Here is a 20,889-nt window from a genome sequence, read left to right on the forward strand (position 1 = left end):
CTGCCCCTTCATGGGTCTTGCACCTCACCAGCAATAATTAAACGATAATTATATATTTTTTTTTACCATTAGGCAGTCTCAGAGAGCCCTGCTGAAAAGTATCTCTCTCTGCAGGTAACAGCTCTGGGTTTTCCTGGGGTCACACGATTTAACGGGAGCAGCCCATACCCTCTGATAATTTTTCGGGCACATTGCAAAGACCGTCTGTTTGAGGGGCTTCGCAGCTACAATTCCTTTTCCCTTGCAACGGCGAAGAGCTGGAAAGATGCTCCTGCAGGTGTCAGAGGGCCGGACACCGGCTGAAGCCATCACCTCCTTGCTGCTAAAGCTGACTGTGTCGCCAGCAACGCCTTCGCACAGCCCAAAGCCTTGGCAAGGCGGACTTTTTTTTGTCTCAGTAAATAACTCTCATAAAACAGACAGCACAGCAGCAATCCAACTAAAACATAGCTTCGGGTGCTCACATTTTACGGTTTGAGGTGGGGCTGGCAAGGTCTGCCCCTCCCCACCTGCTCTTTCAGCCAGGCAGCACCCAGCCAGACATAAAATAAAAGCAAGTCCTGAACACACAAAATCCCTTCCCACAACAGCATCAAAGGAGGGCAGATCTCTTCAATCACAACAAGCAAATAGGAAAGAAAAATCAACACCTCAGGGCACAGAGGTGGGAGAAAAGACTTCAGAAGGGAGAGCAAGAGCAGAACCAACTCTGCCAAGGATGACTTCATTACGGCAGCTCTCCTCCCTCCGCTGAGCAACCCCCTCCGCAGAGACACACGCTTGAACACAGAGCTTCAGCTAAGGCAGACCTACTCCAGCTTACAAAGGCGGTGAGCAGAAAGAAGCCCCATGGCTTTCAAGGAGCCTGAGCCTGGAATTCTCAGACTGAGGAATAATGAAAATGGGACCAGTTTTCCTCTGCTGGGTACAATTAGTCTCCCCGTGGGAGGAGAGGTAAGAATGAGTCTCTAGAGCTTTTAGGAGTCAGAAGTGCAGCCTGAGCAACCACCAGCACAGCGGCAGCATAAAGAACCTTTTAGCTGGGCGAGACGTGAGTTTGCATTAGTGCAGCTCAGACCCAGCTTGCCGCTCCTGGGGACCATTTAAAACACCGGCACTTGCACACTCAGTGGGTCCCCTCCAGCACCCAGCAGCTGCCACACACCCTGGTATGCCCACAGCCATCCAGATCTCTAACAAGCAAACCAGTCAAACCTCCCAGTTGAGGGCTGTGGCTTCACAGCCAGGAAAGGATCCTTTTCCCTCAGGACATTGCTCTTGCACACCTGAAGCTCCCTCCACCTTCCTCCAGCGTGCTGCCTGACCACAGCCAAGCACAAGCCACCAGCCTGTACGATCACGTTCTCAGAGGTGGGAGAGCAGCTTTTTCCTAGAGCTGTAGTTTCTAACCTGCGTGTCTGCCCATTACTGCCGAAAGAAACACACAAGATAAACAAGAGCAGTGAGCTATTGTACTGGCTGCAAGTTTGTTATACAATGATTGGCGTCTCCACTCCAGCTTTTTGGAAAGGAGAGGGAAAAAACAACCAACCAACCAATCATGCACGTTTTCAAGTTGCTTTCTCTGCTGTGGATAGCGAACGCTTAGAAGAGCTCAGGAGTTCGCTGCCAGAGCGCAGCCCAACCAGGTCTCCTGCAGAAGCCTGTTACTGCAGAAGTTTGAAAACTGGGCCACCTCTGCCCAGCACGCTGCAGCAGAGCTCGTTTTGGGAAGTGTTCTCCTTATCCCTCTACATAGCATCGTCAAGCCCTGCTGATTAGCATCTTCCTATTGCACCGGAGTTGCGGGACACCGTCACACCCTGCCTGCCACAGCAACGCAGGAGCTGACCGAGCGGTGGTTCTTAGCTCTGGTTGTAAAATCTGCCCAGAAATCCAGAGGTTTGGAGTGACTATGGGTACTGCAGAGCAAGAAGGAAAAGGGCACACGGAGGAGGAAGGGGTGGGGTTCCAAGATGTGTGATATGAAGAAGGTACTTACATTTAAATTACGTTCAGTAGCTTCTGTAGTTGAAGGATTCATCCCCAAGAACTTCAGCAGTTGTCCTGTGTCAGGTGCTTAACTGGTGAAGGGAATGTAGTCTCACCACTCTCCCAGTTTGTGCTTACTACCAGTTGCAGTTACAGACAGGACAGAGGAAGGGGATGCACAAGACTGGGACCTCCGGCACCGAGCTGCATTTCCATGTACTGGCCCACAGCTCCATGAGGTATTTCATCTCACTCAGCTTCAGACTTGCTCACAGCACACATATTAAGGACACTCACTAGAAGTAACATCAGTTGTTCTAGAAGCCCAGACACACCTCCCACCCCTATTCCCAGGAGCAGACAATTGCAATGATCCTTCTGGTGCCCAAAGTTCCCCACCAACCTATAGCCTGAGAGAGACTGCAGCAGACTGTGCCCACCTTGCTGCAGTTTTATGGTTGTACCTTCATCCATACGTTGTTCAGCAGGATTTTAAGATAGATATTTATACCACGCCAGTTTTTAACTAGGACGGAATCTTACAAGACATTCCAGACAGGACAATTACCTTACGGAGCTGCAAAGCTCCCTCGTGGCTTCTATTTCCCACCACAAGTAGATCCTGGACCTTTAAAGGAACACCCTGAAAACTGTTCCTCAAAGCAGGGCAATAATCACCTTGAAGTGAGATGTGTCATCCTCTGCAGGGACATTATAAACCCAAAAGAGAAGGCTGGGTGCTGTTACCATCTTCCACAGGATGAGGATGGGATTAAGGCATCTGTCACAAGCTTGCAGGAATCAAGTCAACAGCCCAATGCAGTCATCTAACAGAGATGTTTCTACCTTGCTATTTTCATGCCTTTCATTATCTTACTGCTTTTAAAAAGAGCAATTCCACCATCTCCCCAACTTCCCACGCTACAGTCTCATCAGTCCCCTGGTTTCTCCCCCATGAGCATTCCTGGATACACAGGTCTTTTTTAAAAGCTGAAATGACTGCCAGGACAAAGTGTTTAACACATTTTAAAATTACTTAAAAGCAGGAAACCAACCTCTTATTCCTTCCTTAAGTCTCCATAAATTCAAAGTCTGGGTTAGGAGTGACATAAGGTAGATTAAAAAACTGAAAAAGCAACACTAAATTCTAAGAAACTTACACTTTTGTTGATCTGGAAACTCTCTCTATCACTGCTTATGGGGAAACAGAAAAATCAGTGAATCTGAAAGATCACGATCTAAGAACTAAAGACCATTTAAATAATCTGGAGTGACCACTGCAAAGCAGAAAACAGTCCAGGTTAGCAGCTGTTTCTCTACACAAACAGAAAAGTTCAAATTATTTATCCCACCTACCTCAAAACTACAAACAAACCTCTTCGTTGCTGTTGAACTCTTTTTTAGGAGACTGGCCTCTATAGAATAATGTTTTATGAACAATCCAGGTGCCAGTCCTAACTTTTGAAGAAATTTAAGATGCAGAAACAGGTATGAAAAAATAGCATAAAGGACAGCTGAATTTCCAACCATTTCACAGCATCCTCTGTAACAAAAGTATTTGAATCAAGATCAGTTTATTACTCCTGCCCACCCTTTCCGAGTCTGAGATTTAAAAAAATCGGTAACGTGAAAAATCCACTCTCATGGAATTACTACATACTCACCCAACGGTATCCGTAACCCAAAGTGCAACAAATGGATACTGATTCTCCCTCGGCAAGATGAGAAATGCAGACACATCAATGACACCAGGGTGGGGTTTTTTTGAAAGACTCTTGAATTTTTATAATAATTTTTTGCTACACAGGTAAGAAGATTTATACAATAAAATTTTCAACTGAAAATACCTTTTCACAACAGTGGAGCAAGCAGTAACTGCCATGTGTGCATTTCACAGTACATCACTACCTAGTACAAAGATGGACAATACCACAATTAAGATCAGACACACCCCTCTGCTTATCTGCCGTCCAATCTCATTCCATGGCAATGGAAGAGTTTTCCGCACAGGTCTTTGCAAATGAGTTAACAAATCAAGCCTCTACAGCTTACGGGTCCTGCATAGAAATCTCCACCCCTGCAAGACGGTAACAAGACTATTCCAGCACAGTTGCCTCAATAGTTCAACTATTTAACACGTAGTCACGAAGATCTACACAGATACGCACACAGGTACAGGTGTCAGAGCTATAACAAAGAGCGAGTCTACATTCACAGATGTAGATCCCTTCAGGTCACGTCTGAAGATGGACACTGACCAGCTGTCCCTGCTTTAATTCCCTTGGAACCGAGCTGGCGCAGGTGAGGGAGGCTCAGTACACACCACAAGCTGCGAGCAGCCTTCGAGCGTGACCTGGAATACACCGGGTACCGCTGGTATTCCTCCACGACTCTGTGTCCCACCCCCCCAACCCCCTCCCCGCACCCAAACCAGACTTGCAAGTCGGGTACGACCCTAACGCAGTAATTTTCTAAGCTAACTTTTACAAGCTGACTCCAGATACCACCTTCCACCAGCACGACACACGCAGACTGGTTCTTCCCGCAGCAAGAAAAGGCAGAGTCATTTTCGGCAGAGGTCCGTTCCTGTGGGCACACAGCTGGCATGCCTGCTCCTGCCCCCGTTCTTTCAAAGAATCTTGTCATCTTTTACCAAAGGTGAAAGCTACCCCTCCCTTCCGAGAACAATGGCTTCAATGACAATTAAGTCCAAAAATCAGGCCCAGCACACCAGTCACTGCTTTGCCTTTTTCACAATGGTGCCAACAGCTGATATGACTGTAGTTTTGGATCCACTTGCGCTGGTTGTCACTGTGACAACACCTGGCAGCGTTGCGGTAGTGGTGAGGATGGTGGGCTGAGCTATTGTTGTTACAGGGATGGCCGAGTCCCACTTGCTCTTCCTCTTCTGGGCATCTGTGAATTTGATTAGATCAAGCAAATGAGGATCAGCGTTACAGTAAAGGTCACCAATCCCTTCTCAACACCCTGTCTTGTCAACACTTAATGTACCACTACTTGACTAGACAACTTTCTCTCACATTAATTTCAGCACAGGCTGGCAGTAAATGTCAAGGAGGAAAGACAAATTTGTACCTTAAGAGCCAAAGTAAAACTCTACACACCTGTACTCCAGCCAAACGGAAGACTGGTTCACTCCCTGCCCCAAAGCATATTTAACAGAGCACACGTATCTCAGTTGCTCAGGTACAGGCACAGGACACACAAAGCAGCCCCCAGTGTTTTTCTCTCTTCCTCCCAGTTTAAAAGGCAGGCTGTAGGCAGAATGATTTTCAGTCTTTCCAAATCTCTTGGGATGTATCAGCTCCAAGAATACTCTAGAACCACAGACATCAGCAGTTTCTTGACCCACTAATAAACCTCTTCACTATCCCACCTGTCCCTAGTCTTTCATTCCAGAAGGGCAGCTATGGGATGTAGGGACTAGAGAAAATCTTGTCTATCAACCTTTAGAGGAAATGCTTTCTTGCATGTTACACACAGTCAGTAAGGAGCCTTCTGGGTTTCCAGGAAGCACTAATCCCAGCATTACTGCAGCTTAATAGGTACAGTGACAACTGTTCTTTACCTCCCACAGTGGTACTGGCTGTTGTGGTTGTCGTAGAAGCAGCGCTTGTTGTTGTACCCTTTTTAGTGCCTGTCACAAATTCAATCTGGGAAAGGAGACACACGTAGAAGAAAGGGGAGAGGATTGAAAAAAAAAAAATAATGAAGTGTTAAGATATACAGTCTTTTTTTTAACCCACATTGCCTGTGATTTTTACAAACAGCTTTAATGTCATGCAGGAAAAAAGATGCAGACCTCAAGCCAAAGCATACTGAAGTCACGATTGTTAAGGATTGCTGCAGCCCAGCTCCCAGGTCAGATAACACACACATTTTTATTGTAACTGGTATAAGCATAGAAATTTGCTATAGCTCAGAAAGGATAGAACCTGGTTATTAAAGAATGTAAAAATTTAGTTAGAAGTTCCTGTTCTTCTTCCTTTAAGTAAAATGCAAGACAAGTCCCTACCTGCACAATTTACTGCGACTGCATCATAGCAGGAAACTTAGCAACAGAGCTGCAACAGCATGCAGTCTCATATTTTCAAAAATGCAGATACGGGCAAGGACGTAATCAGATAGCTGGGCTACTGTGCAAAAACCAAAACAAGTAGCAAGACACAACACGCACTGCAAGAAAAAAAATACCTCCATGTAGTGAATATGAAAGGAGCCTTCTGCAAGGTTAGATGGCAATCTCTGACATTGGACAGTTTTCTAATGCCAGCTACTAGCTTAAAGGCAACACCACTGAAGGACAGGAATAAAATCTTCCTAAGCCCATCTGTGTTCTTTTTGGAAAATGTAAGAACGTGCATTTTGCAACAAGCCCAGTTAAAGTTTAAATAGGCCCGACATTTACGGAAATTAGATGCAAGGCGGCAATATCAAGGAGAACAGAAGGCAGATACTGTCTCACAATGAGATATGGCGAGGTGAGGATTTTAAGCTATAACTAGGCTATGCCACCAGGCAAAATGTCATAGACAAAGAAAAAAGCTGTCCCTTATGCATTATCTTGCCTGTACCTGGCTTACTGAATACCATTTTAAGAGCTCTGGTTTGAAAATACTGACAAACAGAAGGAAATCCAGTGGAATAAACAACCGAGAGAAATGGACCTATAAGGGCAAACAGCCTGATCTGCGCAGCTTGGAAGAAGACAGGCAGGAAGAAAGGACAGAACCAGGGAAAACCAAACAGTTTTAGCACAAAGCACAGTTTGTAAGGAACAGCAAAGCCACAAAATGAATTCACCAGGGAAACAAACAACAACCCTGCACCTGCATCTCTTTTGGTTTTGAATACCTTTGTGCGTTCCTTCTTGGCCTTCTCCAATTTGTCCATTTCAATCTTCTGAGCTTTAGCTGAGAAAGATCAGAAGTTACAAGAAGTACTAGGAACAGTAAAAATCCATAGTTCTCTTGCACTTACACATTTTCATCATAAAAATCAAAACCTTCAAGTTGTGTATAGAAAATTAAACTGCCATGAAACCAACCACTGCTTTTTAATGAAAGCACTACTGTGCTAAATTCATGACTTAAGAGATGAAAATGTTGAACAATCAATTTAAATTAAAAGGCTTTCCAGACTGACAAAGCACCAATAACATTCAGGCACATCCAACCAGCATGCAGTAATGAAAGAGCAGAATGTGATGACTTCTCATTTATAAAGGAAGCGAAGACTCCAATGCAGTTAGTAAACTACAAAACATAAAAGGCTGCTACAACAACAAAAAAAACCCAAGAAAAACCCACAAGACTTCCTGGAATTACCTAGAGCCTCGTAATATGAATCTTCTGACCAGCCATGAGGATCAAACATGTCCTGAAGGAAAAAAAAAACGAAGTCAGATTAGGGCTATTTCCACATATACCTAAAATACTTTTGAACTGGGTTTTTGTGTATATCTGTTCACTGATGATATTCATTAATAATTTCTTCTTGTATCCCAGTGACACAAAGATCACGTTAGACCTTCTTTTATAGAACCATGTGCTGTCATGAATGAAGAAACAACTTTGAAGCCAAAAGGATGTTGGAATGAAGTCATGCGTTTTTCTGCTGCTTGGCTTCTTCTTCCCCCCCCGCCCCCCCCCAGCAGGTTTTGTTCAGAATCAGATAGCAAAGTTGGAGGCACTGAGGCTCAGTACCATGCATAAATGTTCACTTCAATGCAGAGAATCAGACTAAAGTTCCCTTAAAGGACAAGCAGGCTCAAGAAAGCCTGAGGTAAGACCTTACAGCCCTGTATTATCTTTTACCCACTCCCTTGCCAGTTAAAAAGTATTACACCTCACCTTTGGATAATTTGTACCAAGTTCATCAATTGAACAAAACTGGATCAGCTTTTCATAGATGCTGCAAGGAAAAGACAAGAGGTCAGAGCAGAGCTATTGAGCTAGAAGTAAATGGAAGGGTTTCAGATTTGTTAGTGGAAAGATACTGTCACCTCTTCACACTGCAAGAGTAAAATCAGAACCTGGGAAGCTATGCTTGCTATGATTAACGTGGCATGCCATTAACCACATTATTTCCCACTTCCATCAAATTAATCTCCCAGTTCTCAGAACAGACACATCTTGTAAAATGCTTCATCCAAAGCCTGCATATGTACAAATCTAACAGCCACACCAACCCTAGCTGTTGTCCCACAGAACACAAAGTTTTCCTGTTTCAGTTACAGTCAAATTATGTCTGTCCTTCTCATTTTTGAAAACAGTAATACTTCTTGCTCAGGATCCTGTTCCTGCTACAACTCCGACAAAGATCAAAATTCTTGGAATTTGCTCTGTGGTGGTTTGGTCACAGCGGAACAGATGGTGGCTCACCTAGGGTTACGGAACTCCTTTTTCCTCTGAATGATGTAGTTCATATCCATACCCTCTTTTATTTTCCTCTCATATAGTTTTTGAATTTTATCCTAAGGGAGAAAGAATACAGGGTGAGCCAGTACAGAAAGGAGGAGCACACCAGCTGACTACCAAACACATACACGTGGAAACAAGCCAACTGAACCAGTGACCTGCTTGCATGGAACAAGGATTCCACCTCTCCCCTAAGGCCAAGCAGGCAGATTAGTACAGACACTCCCTCCTCTAAGGTCTGAAAGTATCTTCATGAACTGTCTGGATGGGTAAGGGAGTTGATCTTTGCACTTTCTGAAGGCTTCAATGATTAAAGATTTGCATTTGAGGCAGCAGTGCACACTCCTTCTTCCCAGTCTGTCGTTTCTGCCTACAGCTGTGACCGTAGAGAAGCAGAAGCCAGCTCTGAGCAGGACAGGTGAAACCCACAAAGGTTCTCCCAAAATTGACAGTGACCACAGCACCCACCTTCAGACTTAGCTGCGCACCTAAAAAACAGCTGCTGGGCTACACTGCACAGGAGGCAAGGCTCACGGCTGTGCCTGGGGAACAGAGGAGCAGAGCCAAGTTCTGCTGGAGAACTGAACCCAGTGGATCATCAGGTACAGCTGGTGGTGTCTGCTGGCAGCCAAACACTCTTAGGAGCAATGATCTTGTAACTCCTGCTTTGGCACAAGTGCCCAGTTAGATGGAGTCAGCTTCTCTTTGCAGATCACTCACGTAAGGTATGAGGTCTATCGGTATCTTACTGAAGCCGTAAGCCCCTGCACAAGGCAACTTGACTCAGGTTGGAAATGTCAAGCGGTCTACCCTCCAAAAAGACTGAAAGATTTTAAAATAAACATGATTTTTTTGCTTCCTCAGCAATGCAGCAAAAGATCTTAAAAGTATTTTTACTCTGGTGATACTGAAGGGACGACAAAAGCAGAAAATTTCAGATGGAATATAAACTTAAGTGGTACTACTAGGAGAACAGTCTCAGTAATTTTCTTCTTTTCTTTTTGACACAAATTTCTCACGCACAGGAGGTATATAAAATAAGACCAGAGGCTAGGCCTTCAGTCTTTCAGGATGGGAGAGTTGAGTCAGTCTTCTTTTGTTGCTTCTGGATAAGTCACGTCATGACTCCCTCTGTGTGGACTTTGAATACTGAACTGACTATTCTCTAGGCGTTTGCTGATGACTGAGTAAGACAGGATTGTTAAAAGCTGGTATGAAACTTCTATTTCATCAACCTTAAGAAAAACTTCATAAGATAAAATTTCATCAGGTCCTCACAAAATTAACAAGAAGAAATGACACAATCTCCGTACCCAGCACAGCCATCGTGAGGTTTGAAGAAACAATGGCAAAAAAGTGAATTTGGGGGAGTAGAAATGATTGAGTAGATGTTCCCTTCTGTCCCCTCCCCGTGGAGGCAGCAATATGATTCACAAAGTCCACAGAAAGGGAACTACTCAGTCAACTTTCTAGTAAGAAATACTCCCTTTGGCGGAGTTCACGATGCAGTTTATTAGAGGAAGAATCTGACAGAAGGAAAGAGCAAATCAACAGTGAAAAGCCTAGAACATTTTGCATCTCTAAAGAACAATCCCACCTCCTTGCTCAAAGCGCTCTAAGATGTGGTTTGACCTGCTAACAGAGGACAACCTCTCCTTTGATTTAACATAGTAAACTGCTGTCAAAGGGGAAGAAAATCTGCTTTATTCTGTCTACTCTCTCAAGCTCTGTGCATTCCTCAGATCTAACGCACTCTAACTCATTGATGTCAGAACAGTAAAATCCTCCTACAGCACAAGAGGAGTTACGGGTGTGCCCAGGTACACTGTGCAGAGAAAAAAGCGTGATCTGAATGGTGAGTCATTCCGAATCACCACTGCACATCGGTACCTTACTTTATAGAGGATTCCAGAAGTGATTCTTTACTTATATTTCTACTGGGCAGGTAACTGCAGTTAAAACTCAAATGGGCGGTAGGAAACAGCAGCCCCTGCTCTTTCATTTGCCCTCCATCGAGAGGAGGAGGACAGAGCAGAATTGGTTACTGCAATTATTTGGGTGTGCACCAGAGAAAACACGCATTTGTTTTCTTTTGCTGCCTCTAAGTTACTAGCCTTCCCTCTAAATGTTTATAATTTAGAGATATGTAGGTGGAAAAGGAATCCAGTCAATGCTGCCTCAACTATTCCAGTTAGGGGATTCTCAGACCCATACAGAAAAACAATGACTTGTTCTTTCCTACAGAGCTGAATTTGCTGAGGTAAGAGGATAGCAGCCTTCACAGTAAACATTGCTTCTGTGTCACTAGTGGGATCAAGAGCCATTTTAAAGCTTAAGTGACCCACAGAGACTGGAAAACAGCTTTAAGCTACTTTGAAATTCCTAAACTAGAGTCACTGTGAAGTCTAAAGCATTAACACAGTGCATTCATAAACTCAGTGTGGTAAAACCCCAGCTTCAATGCTGGATTTTTGACTTGTGGAAAAGACTGAGCAGAGCTCCCAAATATCCCCCCTCCCTACTGAATTGCAAGCTTTTTTTAAAAAAACTAAATAGGAATTATACCAACCTGCAAGTGGTTAGAACATCTGCCAGGAGGCTCAGGAGGGATTTTGATCTCATCTGGAGACATGTTCCGCACTCTCTCTGAAAAAGAAGCTATAGAGAGCAAACTGGGCATGAGTTCTAGCAATATTGAAGGGAATTTAAGCCATGCAAATCATTAAACTTGTTTTACGTCCTTGCTAGTGCTACTTTATCATGAGAACCGATGGGTAAAGGTAACAGGGGAATGCTGTCAACTGGTACTCGTGGCATTTTCAAAGTGCTGACCAAGAAGCAGCTAACCTGAAGATTAGGTCATTAGAAGAGGGATGTGGTGCTTGCTTTATTGTTATCTACCCTACACCACAGCTCTGTGCGACAGCCACGCTTAAAGCTTTATTTTCAGGGGTCTCTTCACCCCAGAATGGAAGTGTAAAAAGCTAAGCTACTTCCCACTCCAGCTGCAATTGTCGGTAAGATCCAAAGGCAAAGGATCTTCAGAGGAACAAAGGTTGGTTCAAGGAACGCCTCTCTAAAACCCTGCGCTGTGCACCACGTACCGAGCCCTCCACTACTCCAGGTTTTCTGTACGCACTTTGAAGTCCTGCTCTGAACAGCACAGATAACCTGGAGCCTCTGACAAAACTTGTGCCAGGATACTTAAATAGAAAAATCAGACTGTGTATGTGGAGGATCATGAGATCAATCCAAAGCAGCCTGACTCATTGCCATTTTGGGGGAGGGGGGTAATCACTTTGGGTCTTATTTATTTCAAGACCTACCTACATCAACCAAAATGGTTCAAGGAGGGAACAACCCTCCCCAAGGCTGTCAGGAGTCAGGAGTTAACCACAAGAAACTACATCTCATTCTTAAATTAATGTTTCCTTAACAGGCACTTTGATCTTTTCTTACAGTCAGACTATGGCCAGAAAGAACAGCTCGTTCTGCAGGACCAAGAACAGACCAGTTTTAGGGACTGCCAGATGTTTATAGCTGTTTGTGTTGGGATATGCTATTAGAGTACCTGATTGCCCTGTAAAGATTAGGTTACAGTTATCAGCAAAAGAAACTGCCAGGTTTCCCCCTGTTGCTTGCTACTTTCTCACTATTATGAGAAAAACCCAGTCAGTTCTCTAGCCAACTCTTGGAGCAGAGATTTGTGCCACATTTAAGCAGCTGGGATTGTTTTCAACCATAATTTGTACAGGAACACATCTCAGAGCCATAGTCTGTAATGGATAAAAAACATAAAAGGAACCTGACACCAGCACACAAGTTGTATCAACGAAGCCATTCACATTTGCAGCTCCTTGATTATACTATACTATACCTTGATTACACATTCCTCGGTAAAAGCCACCTGAACTGCAGTTCCAGCACACCCAACTTGAGCTCCTTTGACTGAAGCCCAGAAGGGCCCAAAGGACAGACCCTGGCGTTTGAACGTCGTGCTCTCCTGCCTTCCAGCACAGAGCGTTGGATAGCTGAGGTTACAGATAATCAACGCTACACACATTCAGTGCTACTACAGTTTCCATTTCTTTTGTCAAAATGTAAAGCGCTAAGGACAATATCCTTCGAAGACGCAAAGCTGGCAGGCGACCGCTCATTCTGTTTGATCAAGATGTTGCTGAGGGTTAAATTCTTCAGCAGTTGCTAGCAATGAACAAAAAGCGTGCTTTGGCAATTACTAAGAGGGTGCCTCTATGGAAGAAGGAAAGCTTGCCAGAGCCCCTACAGAAAGGCAGGCAAACTGGAGCTCCCTGACAACAAGGCAGACATTTGTTATAGGTTACAGCTTGCGGTGGGATGGGGAAGCCTCTAGTTTAATTAGAGTTTCAGGAACCCAGAAAGACGGTAGCAAATAGACAGAAGTGTGCATAATAGACAGCACACCAGGCTTTCCGGAAAAGGTGAAAGCTGATTAATGGCTTAAGAGGTTCACAGCATCAACACAAAAATTAAAAAGGTCACCAAATCCAGACTTCATAAGGCAAAGAAAGGACCTTGGGGGAAAAAAAAAAAAAAAGTCTATCTCCAGACTAGACATCACATAGGCTCCTTACCTTTGCACATGACCGGAAGAGCCACAGAGAAACAAAACATTTATGAGAAGAGGACCTGTTAAGAACTCCTGTCTAGCCAGCAAAGAAGTCACAAAGTCCTAAGAATATGTTCAGCAATCAATTCCAAACTCCTTTGAAACAGAAATAATACTGGAGGCAGAACAAGAGCTCCCAATGAGACAGTATATTTTGATGCATCTGGTTTTGGTGCTCATTTGCTCTTTTGTTTGAGCTATGTGAAAACAACCATTTATAAATGTTATATTGATGGGGAAGGCACCTCTCAACGGCTTACAAAGAACTGGAACTAAGACATCTTTGTCTACTGCAATCCTGCCATAGCTGCGTGCAGCTGAAGACTGAGTCAGCAGTGAACCTACGTGCACCTCGCAATCTGAGCACAAACATTCATCATTACTTAGTTCATCACACTGCAGCCAGACTGAGAAGCCACATCATTAAGAAGAAAAAAGGATGAGTTTAACCCCTTCAGGCTTATTTACAGTAAGGAAGTACAAATTATCCATGCCCTCAAGCAGTCCTCAAACTTCCTCCCCAAGCAGACAGCAGAATGGCCGATTCCACCAGCTTTTTCCCTAGAGGAAGAAGCAGCTGGGATTATCATTCAAAATAATGCTGGAACTTGCATACATGGCCACAGGCTCTTATATAAAAGATTTTGTGTTTTCAAAATCCCAGGAACAGCTTTCCACTGTCTATACAGCAGTGAATGCAGATGGACAGCTAACAACAAGGTGTGTCCTCACAGGATACATCCAACCGCTTTGTGCATCCTGTTATTTCTGCCAAGATCAAAGTTTTACTTTCATATGAGTCATAGGTAGTGACACTGGCTGCAGTCTCTAATTGTGCCTGTGATTTGCTGGCTCACAGTCTAGAGGATCTCCATGCAGGAACCTCAGGAAGTTGGCTACTGGCAGGGTTAATCACTACGGGCACACCCAGATTCTGGCTCAAAGTAAGTAAGTATCTTCCCTTAATCAGATTCACAGCCCAGATAAAGAACTAAAGCCATAAAGCAGATCCCATGACTCAGATAGGGGTCCAAGAAAAAGTACAAGCCAGTCCACCGCCAGGTCTGCAACTCAACGCATCCTGCTGCTGGAGGACGCTGCCACTGGTGCTTAAGTCTGTGCATTCTCCTTCCACACGCTGACCTAAAAGTTAAAAATTTCATCAGCACAAGCAACAGGTGCTTGTAGGTTTTTATGCAGCCAGCATGCACGCAATGGCAAGGCAGGGATGTTCAGCTGTGCCTGGGCTCTGCACAGCAGGCCAAAGCACAGCCAACTATCAGGGTATACCTAGCAAAGATTCAGCATCTCAGTAGTCAAAGGAGAGTATTTGCTCGCCAGATCTTGGCAAGGCAGACAGTTAAATGGAAATGCTGCATTTAATGGGCTCCAGTTTAAGACAGATGGGTTATTTTGACTAGTATACCCAACAGTACAAAGACAGGCTGCAGAGCAGCACGGAAAATGCCACAGCGCAAACCGTGCCCTCAGTTCCAGAAGGAAACAACTGCTCACAGTCCAAAGGCTACGCTGGAGACATGGATGGGGGCACACAGGAGCTTTGTTTCCTACAGATGGGTAGGCACTTTTTCTTAGTGCAGAGAAAACCAAAAGAATGGAGAGCTCAGGAATGGAGAGCTGGCTGTACACAAGCAGACCAGGGTGCTGATCATCTGAGGTCTGGTAAAGCATCTTGGGTCAGCGCCCTCGGTGAATAACCCTGCTCCCCAGGAAGGATTAAGAACTCCTGTCCCTTTCAAGGTTCACTTGTATGCCACGTCTTAAGCGGCCACAAGGGATTACAGGCAGCATCAGGTGCCAGTTTGTCCATAAAGGTCACACAATGCAAAAACCCAAGCAAAGACCTGGAAGGGGTGATCAGAGGGGCATAGCTTTCCCCTGGAAACACGCAAACCAGTGGTGCCTGGTCTCTAAAACTGCATTCTTTGGCACTCTAATCAAGTCTGCTTGGCATAAACCAGGGTGTGTGGGTTTCTGATTTCCTGGCACCAGAACAACCAAATCAGAAGGAAGAACTGAAGGCAACAACATGCCAGTGACTCACCCAACCATGGAAGGACACTAGTTCCCTTTCTGCTCTGTGGGCTGAGAAATGCAGAAAGTGACCTGCAACTCAGCCATACTTTCTGCTCTTATGAACACTGACTTTGTGCTCAGATAGCCTAAGGGCTGCAGAAAACATTTCTTACAGTCCAAAAGGTAAACAACCATGCTGCAACAAACTTCAGGGCAAACCCCCACATCCTAGAAGTATTATTTTGCAAGGCCACAGGAAAAAGCAAATGCAATGTCCTGCCAGCACCACGTACTCTTCAGAGTGGTACAAAAACCCCCAAATGGACAACAGTGATGCAGAAATCTGTCAGAGTTAAGCTTCATATACACTTCTTCCTCAACCACAGGGAAGTCCCCTCCCATTCTTTTGGGCTTTGATTACGTGATCACTACTTCAGCCTAAGTCAGGACAACCATGCCTTTCCCAGCTGCTCATCCCTACTGCTTTCTTTGTGCCAACTCTAGTTCTCACCTACCATGCACTAAGCAGATCAAGGAATGGATCCAGCTGGAAGCCTCACAGGGTTGGGGAGGAAGAGGAAGGGAAGGAGCAGTGCAGGTGGATCTCAGCTGGCTCTAACTCCCAGACCAGCTCAAGGCACAGAAACCTTAGCATGCATCCGGGGGAGGTAAAACAGAAACATTACTTTTGGCAGGAGCCTACATTTGTGCTGTACTTGAGCAACTGCATAGCCACGGACTTTATTAAAGGTGACGCTGAATAACGTAAGGTTATCTTTTGAGAAGGGCAGGCCCACAAGCTTTTAATGCAAAAAGCAGTGGTGGAAAACTGTCTAAGGAAGATTTCAACTTCCACATACTGATATTACAAAACTCTAGATGTCCAGACTGGAGATGCTATTGCTTTGTGTCAGAAAAAATCCTGCACCTTTTTCCATTCAAGAATTATAACTAAAAGTCAAAGTTCCCAGGAAGGGAGTGGTTCTCACATCAAGTAACTTGCTCTTGCAACAGTTCCTTCTCAACTAGATAAGATACGGTCTAATGCAGATCTACAGAATTCAGCATGCTATGCCTGCCGACCTCTAATAACCTGGTTCTGCACAAAGCTAGCCTATACGCTGCTCTGTGTGTGCTGCTGGGAAAGGATTAAAGATATATTGCAAACCTTAATCCGGGTCTCGGACTCACCAACACTGTCCACTCACAAGCACGTGACACTGTAGTTAAGTGCTCTCTGTGCAGCTTTTAAGACTGCATGAAAGTCTGGGCTATCAGGAAACAAATGAGATTCAATCTTCTCATCTCCTGTGGATGGAACAGTCACTGGGGAAAAGGAGACTAACAAAATTGTAACTTGAGCCTTACACCTTAACTAAGTCTTCCCACGACGTTGTTTTATAAGTGTAGAGCTTCACCCGTATGTAGAGAGTAGAAGGGCAGTTGGCTTTCAGATTTCCTCTTTACTTTTTAGTTTAAATGCTGTTGTCTCATCTGTATTTCTAGTGTGCATTTTGAGGCAGAGCAGTAGTTTGGAGAAAGATTTCTGTTGCATTCTATGCTGGTTAAAGCAGTTTTACCCTCTAAAGGCTGAAAATTCAATACAACAGTTGGGTTGGTACAAAACCTGGGCAGGCCAATTGAAAAGGACTTAAGTCCAAAACGTAAGGAGGGATGGCTGTTTTAAGAGTCACAGCTTAGCATCCTAGTATTTATTGTATTATTTTACATTTATCACACTTTATGGCTGAAATATCACACCTTGACAAGCTGACTTGAAAGATAACTAAGCAATTTCTAAACTCGTGGCTTTTAAAGTTATATTATTACATGCTACCACACAGCTGTACTGGTGACCTCAGAAACAAAGGGTTAGTTCAAGATACTGAAGAGCTTCAACATAAAATACACTTTCTGCACAGCTCCACAGAGACCGAGCAAAGGATACTATTTCAAGCTGGTGACCCTGGGCTTTCCAAATTTAAAAACAGTGCAATGAATAAGTGAGATGTCACAAAAATCAAGGAAGTTTTAGTAACCATTAGAAAACATATGATATGCTATGTCAACACAGCGGCTATAAATCAATATGTGGATCACATTTAAATAGTCTATTTTAGGTAAGTTTTTGAAGGCACAGAACAAAGTATCTGTCATCATTCCCGGTTATACTGGCTCACATAGAGGTGTCTGGACAAAGCTACCGCTTTACTGGTATTAAGCTCATCTAGAAAAAAATACCAACACTGCCCTTTTCATATATTACATGTCTAAGATATATGTAAGTATTTTCATATTTTTAGTCATGGTACCTTTCTCCCAAAAGAAGACTTCACTGAAAATATTCCACTGACATAAAGCATTTCAGGTAATAATACAAACTACAGCATTGTCAGGACAGAGTAAAGATGCTTTTTACAAAAAGAGGGAGCCTAGGTGGTCTACTTTGACAAAAACACGTGAATAAATACTTCTGAGCAAACTTACCAACTAACTCCTGAGGATCTCTTTTCTCCAGTTCTGAGAATTCCTGGGAGGAAGGGGGAAGAAACAGATATTAGTCAAGGTATGTTTCCAGCCTAAAAAGCTACCCTGTCCATTTGTTTAGAAATTTACACATTACTTCTGAGAAAAAAAGAATAAAAATTCAAAATGAAATACAAGTTATTAGATAGTTGGGCAATGTTTGTGCCATGGAAAGTCAAAGCCTAACAGCATGCTGTTTCTTTTCAAAGCCAGCGTCTAAATTTAATGAATGAATTAAGGCTTTGTTTCAATGAGTCCTGGACACTCTGCTCCTTTTGAATTCCACAAAAACTGCTGTACTTGAAGCCTTTCCTCAAAACAGCTCCAACCATAGATTCTTCATTTTTGGTGACTGACCCTTGGCACCAGCCAAGAGTCAATGTTTTAGAGCGTAGCTAACTAAATACAAACTGGATCAAGCCTACAGAAAACTACTTAAGCCCTGGGAATGCCTGCCACAGGCCTGTGCAGCTCGCAGTCCCCTAAGCGTGGTCAGCAGGGTGCATTCCCCAGAGTAACATAAAAACCACTTAAATGGTCCCAGAGCCAGCAGCAGAGCACAAATTCAGAGCAGCATCTGATCAGCCTCTCTGCAGACACCCAGGGCTCCGCAGGGTCCCAGGCTGCAGAGGTTCACCAGTTGTGCTTGGTGCCAGAATTCACTTTTGTAATTGTGCCATTCAAGGCTTTGGCTGATAAATCCTCTACAAATCAAAATGCCAGGGAGCATGGTGGTGATGCAGATCCTGTATTCTGATTTTAGAAGAATGCTCCCACTGCCAATTCTCTCTTGGCTGCTACTTTCCAGGAGTGATACAGCCAATCTGCCCTACCAGACACTCTCAAGGGCAACTTCCACGGGCTTGTAATATGCTGTTTGGAGATCTTCTCAACACGGCTAATCCCTCCTTAGTTATATAAATTAAGGCTGCTTCAGATGCAAGAGCACAGCAGATGTTTCCACCACAGTCTGCTGAGCTCCAGGAGCTGTTATATAGGATAAGACACTCTTAAATATGCTTTCACCGTATTGAGACCATTGTTCAAATATTCTGGTGCTTCCGAGAGACCCCAGGAGAGTCACAAGTGAGAACAAGTTCAGCACAAAAAAGTTTCTGAAACAGTATCAGCTGTATCCCAACACTGCCCTCTCCCCCCTTGCCTCCCTCCTAAAGACCTTTTGTGACTCACTGGACTGTGTGTCCAAAATTCCTCAGTGGCTCCACACACTGAAGCTATTCATTCAACCTGACGCAGACAGAATGCTGCCTCCTTGCTGCTTAGTAACCGCTCTCTAAACCCCCTCCTTCACCCATTTCCAACCAGGTGAGAGGTGCATAAGGTGAGGAGAAAGCAACAAGGTCACCAAGTCAGATCTGGGAATAGCCTGTGCCAAATTCACTGTGAAACCCCACTCATTTCCAGAGAAAGCCCCCTGGAAGCAGAAAAACAAATTCTTTGTGTGGCACTAACTGCTACAGGGCACTTGTTATAGCTATTCATGGAGGGAAGGGGGGGGGGGGGAAAGCACTGTTTCTCCGCAAGTACACTTGGATCACTAAAATATAAGACTAAAGCTATTCTAGAAAATAAAAGAAAAAACCCAGCAGTACACTGAGGAGCACACATCTTCTTGCTGGTCAGCTGGCAAGGCCCCAGGCCCTTTTCTGACCTGGACTGTAGTGTAACAGCTCCAGCGCCTCTAAGCTAATGCACTTGGTGCAGCGTATTAACACCTCTTCTCCCAGAGTCTTCAGAAAGAACAGCACAGGCAGATAAAAATTTAAGCAGAAGCACGACATTTCAAAGCAGAAAACTTACGCCAAAAGAAGGAGCACTCTTTGGCTCCAGCCAGGAATCCAGGGAATCTAGGCTGTGTTCTCCACAAACCTACGCAGGCACGGCATTAACGTGGTGAGCTTCAACCACATCGACGCAGCGTTAACGCCGTGAGCCTTAGCTTGCCACCAGAGAAGTGGGGGCAATTCTGTGGTAACTAACAGGTTGTAAGGACAAATTCAGATTACCATGCAGGCTGGAGAAGTTTATAGAGCTACAGACAGAAGGCAAACATGTGTCCAGGCAGCACACAGTGACTCATTAGGCAGTAAAAAGATGCGGTCAGAAGGATGCTTTATGCCCTTCAGGGGGAAAACTTGCTAGATGCGTAATTAACAGTATTTCTTGCTTTGGTTTGAGACAGCCATCAAATGTTTGTTGAGGTGAAAGGAGGGAACTGCTTTTGTTCCAACATTGGCTGAATTACATCCTGCACTCTTATCTCTTCAAAGTTTTAAGTGGACTGAGAGGGAAGAGGAAGAGATGGGCTACATCCCTGAGCACCTCTTGATCCTTCCTCTTACCCAGCTCTATATTTATTATTCCATTATCCTTCCCATCTTCATCTGCCCACTTGTCCTTTCACTATCCGAGAACACAAAGGCAAGAGAAAAAAAATCCCCCAAATGACCAATACTGCCAAGCAGACACTTAAAAACCCAGTGGCACAGTCACATGCAGGTGCTTCAGACATGTGCTAAACACCCTCAAGAAGGATGCCCTCATATTTGGCCAGTTATCGGGGTATTTGCTCTATTTCTGAAGTTTTCAGAAGCCCATTTTCAAGTCTCCTGTAGCTGCCTGGAACCAGCACCAGTGTGCGTAAGCACACAGTTCTCAGGAAACATGAACTACTACTCTGAGATATATTTGAGGGTCAAAACCTCTCCTGTCTTACATCAGACAGATCTCTCTAAAATGTCAGGTGCGTTAAACAGTATGTTTTATGAATTTCCAAGATCATCAGTAAGTTTGCCTTCACCAGAATTAAGTTGGTCCATTAATTTGTACCCTTTCATCCTAGAGCTACAGCACAAGTCTGCCCCATTTGTAACAGGCTAAATAAAGCCAGTCCCAGCGGGCTGCCGCCGTGTATTTCCCTGGCCTCATCACCCACACCCATTTCACCACAGCTGCTCTAGCAAGCCTCATCTTCACATCCCCAGGCCACAGCCAAGACATCAGAAACCCCAGAGCTACACCAAGCAAAAGAAAACAAGTTCACTAACATATTACAGCCACACCTCACTGCCCAGAGGATATAAATTTTGCTTACTGATGAATTACTGTGTACCTACACCCACTGCTCCATCATTAACAAGCTGAAGACATCAACACAGCTTTTCATTAAGTCAGACTACTTTCAAGTCTCTTAAATGCCTTCAGAAAACAAAGGGATGACCAACT

General features: G+C 44.3%; 1 protein-coding gene across 2 annotated transcripts in view; it reads right to left on the reverse strand.

Annotated features, from left to right (window-relative positions):
- Positions 1-3,642: 3,642 nt before the first annotated feature.
- SAP30BP (SAP30 binding protein) overlaps positions 3,643-20,889 on the reverse strand; it is a 31,592-nt gene continuing 14,345 nt past the window's right edge. The window contains exons 3-10 of one of the 2 annotated variants that reach the window (XM_055794805.1): positions 17,605-17,647; positions 11,002-11,090; positions 8,397-8,488; positions 7,866-7,926; positions 7,341-7,392; positions 6,868-6,926; positions 5,582-5,666; positions 3,643-4,908 (exon numbers count right to left, since the gene is read on the reverse strand). In XM_055794805.1, coding sequence (XP_055650780.1) covers positions 4,727-4,908; positions 5,582-5,666; positions 6,868-6,926; positions 7,341-7,392; positions 7,866-7,926; positions 8,397-8,488; positions 11,002-11,090; positions 17,605-17,647 — 663 coding nt within the window. In that variant the 3' untranslated portion in view covers positions 3,643-4,726. The remainder of the gene's footprint in view (positions 4,909-5,581; positions 5,667-6,867; positions 6,927-7,340; positions 7,393-7,865; positions 7,927-8,396; positions 8,489-11,001; positions 11,091-17,604; positions 17,648-20,889) is intronic. The other variant, XM_005243675.4, reaches the window with a different exon arrangement.

The sequence above is a fragment of the Falco peregrinus genome, chromosome 2 (assembly GCF_023634155.1).
Source record: "Falco peregrinus isolate bFalPer1 chromosome 2, bFalPer1.pri, whole genome shotgun sequence".
Taxonomy (NCBI): domain Eukaryota; kingdom Metazoa; phylum Chordata; class Aves; order Falconiformes; family Falconidae; genus Falco; species Falco peregrinus.